The 7627-nt window shown below is 59.6% G+C and overlaps 1 protein-coding gene across 1 annotated transcript in view; it reads left to right on the top strand.

Moving 5' to 3' along the window:
- The first annotated feature begins 1071 nt into the window (after nucleotides 1-1071).
- TRIT1 (tRNA isopentenyltransferase 1) overlaps nucleotides 1072-7627 on the top strand; it is a 17258-nt gene continuing 10702 nt past the window's right edge. Inside the window, exons 1-7 of the mRNA XM_019512374.1 lie at nucleotides 1072-1243; nucleotides 1983-2081; nucleotides 2492-2640; nucleotides 4577-4719; nucleotides 5609-5720; nucleotides 5950-6062; nucleotides 6613-6690. Of these exons, the coding sequence (XP_019367919.1) occupies nucleotides 1115-1243; nucleotides 1983-2081; nucleotides 2492-2640; nucleotides 4577-4719; nucleotides 5609-5720; nucleotides 5950-6062; nucleotides 6613-6690 (823 nt within the window). The 5' untranslated portion in view covers nucleotides 1072-1114. The remainder of the gene's footprint in view (nucleotides 1244-1982; nucleotides 2082-2491; nucleotides 2641-4576; nucleotides 4720-5608; nucleotides 5721-5949; nucleotides 6063-6612; nucleotides 6691-7627) is intronic.

Below are 7627 nucleotides of genomic sequence, written 5' to 3'. Positions count from 1 at the left end.
AGGTGCCCTCTAGCCTGGGAACTTCACGACCGGAGCAGCGGGGCTGGGCTGGGCTCATGTTTCCCTGTGCTATACAGAACAGTATCATGGCCCCATCTCTTTGTGGGGCCTTAGGTCTGACGAGCTCCCTGGACTTTGCAGACATTAGCGGGCTTGATCTGCATTTCTCCAGGGACAGTGGGCAGGCAGTACATTTGCCCATGGTTACCCAGGGAGCGTGGAGGGGCCCGGGTAGAAGTGGAGCAGCTGGGATCTTGCTGGCTTCCAAGGTTTAATGTGCCAGTGCTAATCCTTCCTTCCTGGCTATGAGGCTGTCTGCCTACCAAGCCTCTGCAGCTCATCCCTGCAGGTGGGTGGGCAGGGCTCCTTTGGAGCACTAATTGCTCCTCCCTAATTAGGTGATGGGAGGCAAGGAAGTCTCCAGGGCTAAGAGGGGCTCAGTGCCTGAGTCTGTGCTCACGCCCTGGGCGGAGAGAGTCTTTGGCGCTAATATGTTGCCTTTCAGGGCTCGTCAGCCCTGTTTCATATGTGGGATCTGCTAGGAGTAGAGACTAGAGCTGGGCTTTGGGCTCCTGCTCTTGACAGCTGTGTTCGCGCAGGATTGGAAGGAGGATGCGCCCAGCTCTGCTGGCATTTCTGGCGTGTGTACCTTGTCCCCTCCAGCACCACCCTTGTGCTGGGGCCGGACCGCTCAGCCCTCCTTGCCACCATGCTGCCCTCGACTCCGCGTGCTGAGATTCGCATCTGCGCCAACCATGCAGAGACTTTGGTTCTCACCTGAGGGCCTTGACTCCTGTTGTGACCCCTGGTTAGATAGGGGAGGTGGAGAGAGGTTTCTGCAGCTCTCTGTCGTGTGCCTGGCTGCATCCCCAAGAAGGGGGAACAGAGAGAAGCCTAGCTTTTACTGCCTTGGTGAGCCTGCCTCCAGTTCCCATGCAGAGGGCTCTGTGGAGCTTGTCACATAGAGCTTGGCAGGAGCCACAGTCCTTGTCCCTGAACAAGCCTTTATGCTGTGGGTCCAAGGGTGTGTGTGCGTGGCGGGCTCGGCGATCATGGGGGCTTGGACCTGGAATCCCCTCCATGCCCTGCCTGTGTTCTCCAGGTGTACAAAGGGATGGACATCATCACCAACAAGGTCTCTGCTCAGGAGCAGGCGCTCTGCCGGCACCACATGATCAGCTTCTTGGATCCCCTCGTCTCCAACTACACCGTGGTGGACTTCAGGAACAAGGCCGAGCTACTGATATCCTTCCCTGGGCTTCCCTCCTCCCACTGCTCCCCAGCCTACTCCCTGCCGGCAGAGCCAGGGAAGGAGCCCCTAATTGCCCGGATGGGCTCATTCCAGGCAACCAAGAGCAAATGGCGCTCTCTGGAAGCTAAACCTAGTGTGAGCAAAGGGGGCAAGCACTTGGGCTGCTGTGAGCTCTGCTCTTAGGGTTGGCTGGAGAAGGGCCCGTTCATGTGGGTGTCACAGGGTCAGGCTCATGATCAACACCAGGAGCCGTGGCATGCACTGAGAGTGTGATAAGAGCATGGGCATGTGATAGTAGCGGTGCCACCAGCCCAATCAAGGGCACTTGTTTCAGGCCTGCCGGGCGCAGCCCTGTGCCACTAGCAGCCTCAGTGTTGGTGGCCAGAGGGGAACAGTGGTGGCTGGGATGCGGTGAGGGTGTTTCCCGGGTGGACTCAGGCCTGGGGAGGTCTCTGGCTTCATGAAGCCTGCGTAGAATGGGAGTAAGTGCCACCCACCCCCTGTGCACAGTCACCTCTGAGCCCCCAGCCCGGCATTGCTGCGCCACAAGGGCATGGGTACGTGATGTGATGCCATCATTGTACTCATGAGCCGGCTGTCATAGCCAGTGTGTAGCTGGGCCCTTGCTTCCCTCTGGCTCTCCTCCACCATTGATTGGCAGTTGTCACTGCTTTAGTTTATAGCTCCCCCCTCTTTCTCTGGTTCTGTCTGCCGCTCCTTAACGCTGTACATCAAGGACATATTTTCCCGGAACAAGTTCCCGATTGTGGTGGGAGGCACCAACTACTACATTGAGGCTTTGCTTTGGAAGGTCCTGGTGGACACCAAGGTAGGATCTTGGAGCTGCTGGGAACCAACCGTGGGTGTAGGGGGATCCCGTCTCCATGCTGGGTCTTGGTTCCCCTGCCTCCATTTAAGAGTCTGTCCTTTGGGTGGTGGGGGCTGCTCCGTTGCAGAAGGCTCACCTGCTTATCCCTATGAATGATGTGGAGCTGAGGCCCTCTGTTACCTGAGGGGCCTGGAGTTCTTCCCCATGCTCATAGGCAGTGGTGCTGCATAGAGCCAACTCTGCCCTCCCTAGACATCACGGGCATTTATCCCCACCGGCCACCCCGTAGAGGAACCTGCTGGCCCCACGTGTCCCAGGTTCGGGTTGTGGCTTGGGGAGTCTCTCTTGCTCTGACCCATGCCCAGAGGAGCAGATGCTCCAGCTCACAAGGGCTGATTTCCCATCTACAGGAGAAGATCAGCCCTGCCCCCAGGCTGGCTGTCGACAGGAAGGAAGAACTGGAGAAGCTGGATGGCCAGGAGCTCTACCGCCGCTTGAGCCAGGTGGACCCAGAGATGGCAGCTAAGCTACACCCCCACGACAAACGCAAAGTGTCCAGGTGAGCCTGTGGCACCTGGGGAGAACTGATCCCCAGGGGCATCTAGGGTGATCGGAGCCGTGCTAAGGAGCATCCTTCTCTGCAGGTCTCCCATGGCTTCTCAAGCCCCATTGGAGGGCAGTGTTCACCCTCCATCCTGTCCCTGCTCCAGCCTGCTTTCGAGAGAGGTTGTTCACTGTATGGGGTATTGCCAGTACTTGTGTCAAGTGGTGTTATGGCCACATGGCTCATGGTCCGTTGGGTGGGACTTGCGCTGGAGGCTGGCTGGAAGAGGGAGCAGGGAGGTTGTAAAGGGAGGTTGCAGGCACAGAGGGCTCTGGGTTCTGATCTGTGCCAGGAAGGCGGCAGGTGATGCCTGTTTATGCAGAAACCAGGCATGAGGGTCCAACAGGGCTCAGGCTGTCTGCATTGCAGCTGGGTGGGATGGCAACAGGAGTGGGGAGAAGCCTCCAGCACAGAGGCATTTCCACTGCCATCATGGCCTTGCTGGCTGAGCCCAGCTGACACCTGCCCTCCAGATTAGGACCTGCAGTTGATTGGCTCCACAATGGCAGGCAGCCAGGGGGACTTCCCTGCTTCAGCCCCAGCAAGGGCAGGGCACAGAGGCTCTGCTCTACTGGAGTGGAGTGCAGTGCGGCCGTGTTGGCAGCTGCATTCATACCTTGGGGGACCAACCCATGGCACAAGGGGCATGGGCAGCCTCTGTATCTGGTACATAACAGACTGGGGAGAGGACAGGCGGCACGGCAGTAGATGAGGCAGAAAGCAGAGCAGCAGATCAGGCAGAGAGCAGAAAGCAGAGCAGATGAGGAGCACAGAGGACGGAGCAGCAAGCAGAGCAGTGGATCAGGGATAGGAGCAGCACTCAAGAGGCTAATTGGTGGCACGCCTGCCAGGCAGGCTGGCTCTTGCTGGCCCAGAGAGTGCAGAGCCTAGAGTTGCTCTGATGGGAGAGGGGGTGACAGTGAAGGCACCTTGTGGTGTCCCATAAAGCCAGGGCACCTGGAGGGTTCCCTGGAGCTGTTTGTGGCCCCTGAGATTTATAACTGCACCAAGCAGGCTTCTAGGAAGCAGCCAGACCTGTCAGCACTGAGCCTGGCAGCCCAGAGCTGCAGGGAGCTGATCTCCAGCTCTTCTCTTCCCTTCTGCCTGGGGAAGGCATGGGGGATGCTGCCTGTGAGGAGAGCTGGGATCTGTTCCCTGGGGCTCTGACCAGGAGCCAGTGTTGCAAATGGTCCCAGGAAGACTAGCCAGCCAGGGCAGGCCCAGTGGTCATGTACCCCATACCCCAAGCAGCACCTGCCCCAGGCAGTGACACCAGCCAGTGCTGCAGAGCCTGGGTGGCAGCCAGGCAGGCAAGGCTGGCCTCAGCCTTCCTTCCTGGGGCCTGTCAACAGAGGAAGCTGCCGTGCTGGCTGAGCCGCATACTTCACGCGGTGGGAACGGCACCTGGGCCAGACTGGGCTTGCCACCTCTGCCGGGCTTTCCCAACCCCGCCCCGAGGTGCTAGGGAGCAACACCCACCCCATTCACACGGCAGGGAGGTGCAGTCAGGACTCGACCCATTTGCCTGGCATGGAGCCACCTCCCCGCCCCTGTCTTCACCAGCCTGTGGCCTGCAGCAAATGCCTCCTGGAAGAAGCAGGATGGGAGCCAGCACTTTGGCCCAGCCCCCGCTGGGCCCGTCTTGGCTTCGGGGAGTGGGGGCTCTGGGCAGCTGGGTACCATTGAGGAGCGCTGGCCCTGCCACAGCCCCTGGTGCTTGGTTGGCTGGCCGGGGCTTGCTGGGGGCAACAGGCCCCTTGATGGGGGCAAAAGACTGCACATGGGAGAGGGTTGGGTGTGTTTTGCATGCAGTTCCCAATCCCGAGGCTGCTGGGGTGATGCTAATCTCCTGACCCAGCCTCTCTGTTGGCCATCGGTCTGTGCCATACAGGAGTCTGCAAGTGTTTGAAGAAACCGGCGTCCCCCACAGCACATTCTTGAAGCAGCAGCAGCAGGAGGAAGGTGGGGGTCCACTGGGGGGCCCGCTGAAGTACCCCAACTCCTGCATCTTGTGGCTCTTTGCAGACCAGGCAGGTAAACAGCAGATAAGGGGCAGGCCGGCATTGCCGGGGCGTCACCCCCTGCAGCCAAAACCCTGACCCAGACCCGCTGTGGTCTCCCCCCTGAGCCTGCATCGTGACAGTGCCTGGGGTCCCTCTGAGCCCTGCGTGTGATGGGCTACTGGTAGCTGGAGACTTTTCCTCCCTTGCTCAGAGGAGCTGTGAGCTGCCCATGTGGAAATGGCCACACAGGGACTTTGTGCCTCAACCAGCAATATAGCTGGGGTTGTCTCATTGCAGTAATAGGAGTTTGCCCCTGGCTTCTCTGAGAGCAGGATCGGGCCCATGGAAAGGTCCTCTCAGGCCTAGTGGCTGCATAGCCCGTTATGGTTCCCAGGCTTTCACTGTCTCCCTGTCAGGATAAGCATCCCTGTTTTCCAGGCAGGGAGAAGCACTGCGACTCCTTGGAGGCGTTGCTGCGCTTCATCGGCAGCACCAAGATGGACCTTGTGGGTGGAGGGGGTATCTGGGTCCATGACGTCTATCCATTGGATGCTCCCATCCCATCCCTTGGTCAGAAAGATGATAGAGGTGGGGCTGGATGGAACCTCCAGAGGTCACATCTAGTCCAACCCGCTGCCTAAGGCAGGATCAGCCCTGTCCAAACCATCCTGTGCAATGTAGAACCATGGCCAGCTGTTCTCCGAGGGGCTGTGGGCCCCCTCGTCCCCTTTCAGGGAAGAAGGGCTCAGCGTGGGGTTGAAAAAAGAAGGAGCAGCAGGTTTGGGAGTCCAGAGGAGTCTTCATTGGAGTGCAGAGATGTCAGGGCTTCCCCTGCGCGTGGGGTCCCCAGTCCCTGTGGAACGTCACATGCTCTAGCATGCATGTGAAGCGACTGCTGGGTGCTCTCTGACCCTTGCCAGTTCTGGACAAACGTCTGGACCAGCGGGTGGACGCCATGCTTGCGGCGGGGCTCCTGGAGGAGCTGCGAGACTTCCACAGGCGCTACAACCAGCAGAAGGTGGCTGAGAACTGGTGAGTGCACCCCAAGCCGTGGCTTCCAAATTGGGTGGTAAAATTGACCCAGATCCTGTCCTCGGGTTGTGGGGAGGCTGGTGAGGCCACCTCCGCTTCCGTTCCCCGATCAGCGATGGCTGTGTCTCCCCAAATCCAGTGCTCCTCCCACAGAGAGACAGAGCCCTGGCCTCTGCCACTCGCTGTAGGGGAGAGGCGCTGACCTCCTGCCTGTGGCCTTCTGCTCCAGCCAGGATTATCAGCGCGGCATTTTCCAGTCTATTGGCTTCAAGGAGTTCCACGAGTACCTGGTGACCGAGGGGAAGTGCTCGCCCGAGGCCAGCTCCGTCCTGCTGGAGAAGGGTGAGGACTGCACAACCCATTGTGCCCCGTTCTACACCTGCACGGTGCTGGGAGCCACGGTGTGTGTGCTGTAGCCACCAAGTGATGCCAGCTGCCCACACCGGTCAGCAGCCCAGCCTGGTGTCTCCTGGCAGGGTGTTAGTCTACCCTGAGCTCTGGGAGGGGGTGCCTTCAGCCCGTGGCTCCGAGAAGTTGCTGACTGCTGGGGGATGGGCTTGGCGACTTCTTGAGGCTCCTTGTAGCCCTGTGGTCTCTGTGACTGTCCCTAGAGCCTTCAGGACTTTGCCCAGATGAGTTTTAACTGCCCCGGTGATTGGTGTTTCTCTCACTCCTCTTGTGGTAAGACCTCTGTGAGCCTCAACAGCACTGGTGATGACTCCTGCAGTGGCTGAAGCTAGGCAGTCTGCTGGTTGTGGCAGCCCTTCGCTCTCCCAGTGTCACTGCACCCATGTCATCTCCTACCCACAGCTTTGTTTACCTGGGGATTTTTAACTGCCGGGAGTTTGGCTGTCACACCTTTTTTTTTTTTTTAATTCCTTTCATTTTAAAGGGATTCAGGCCCTGAAACAAGTGACAAAGAAATACGCCCGAAGGCAGAACAAGTGGGTCCGGAACCGCTTCTTGCAACGTAAGCCCTTGGCTTTCACCCCTTCCTTGCTCCCCTCCTCTCCATCCCCTGTGGAGCATCCTGTGCCCTGATGGCTGGGGTAGGCAGGTGGCTTCCAGCTCTGCTTTGGCAGCCCCTGGCTGGGCAGGTGCCTTGTAGGCAGTGGGGAAGCCCTGAACTCCCCTGAGGTGGGTGGTGGGTGTGAAAGGCGCTGTCTCTGGGCTGGGCCTGTTGGTGCCCCCCCTCCCCAGGCTCCCTTCTGTTGTAAGACTGTGGCAGCTCTCTGGAAGGCAATGGCTTGTGCCAAGGGGCAGGTGAGGTGGCATGAGGTCCCCTGGGCTGGCACAAGGGAGAGTCCGGGGGGGTTCCATTTCCCCAGGAATTCCTTCCTTGTGAGTCTCTCACCTGGCCTTCTGCAGCCAGGCTTGAGGGACACCCCCTGGTATGTCCCACCCCACCCACCAGCCCCTTCTCTGAAGGGCCTCTGGATATGTCCATGCAGCTGAGGATCTGCAGCTTGGGGCTTATCAGTGTGGGCTGCCCGTGGAGCTCTCCGTCTGTCTGGGACCTTGTTTCCCTGCCATCCCAGCCTGGTCTGCATTCACACCCCTCCCAGCTGCAGCTGACGTGCATGGGCATCCTGCCCAGGCCTTCAGAAAGCCCAGACACTTCACACTCTCTCCGTAGCCCCCCCTCCCTTTCCCCTTTCAAGGGAAGTACCACCCCCCAGCAAAACTCCCGCAGGGAAGAGCAATTAAACCCTTCAGCACTCCCCCACCCCCAACCCACCCCTCTTTGCACTCGGTGCTTCTGGCAGTCCGAGCCGTGTCTGCGTGCAGCCCCGAGCGCTGCCAGCCAGGCCGTTCTCCCCTGAAAAGGGGTGGCAGGGGCTCTGCCTAGCATGTTTAGCTCTCCCCCTGCGCCTGCACGCGCCCGGCCGAGCCCAGCTGACAGCTGC

Source organism: Gavialis gangeticus, unplaced genomic scaffold (genome assembly GCF_001723915.1).
Source record: "Gavialis gangeticus isolate Ggan-Ray unplaced genomic scaffold, GavGan_comp1, whole genome shotgun sequence".
NCBI classification, from domain to species: Eukaryota; Metazoa; Chordata; order Crocodylia; family Gavialidae; genus Gavialis; species Gavialis gangeticus.
The sequence above is the reverse complement of the archived record's forward strand: the minus strand, read 5'-3'. Positions and strand labels throughout refer to the sequence as shown.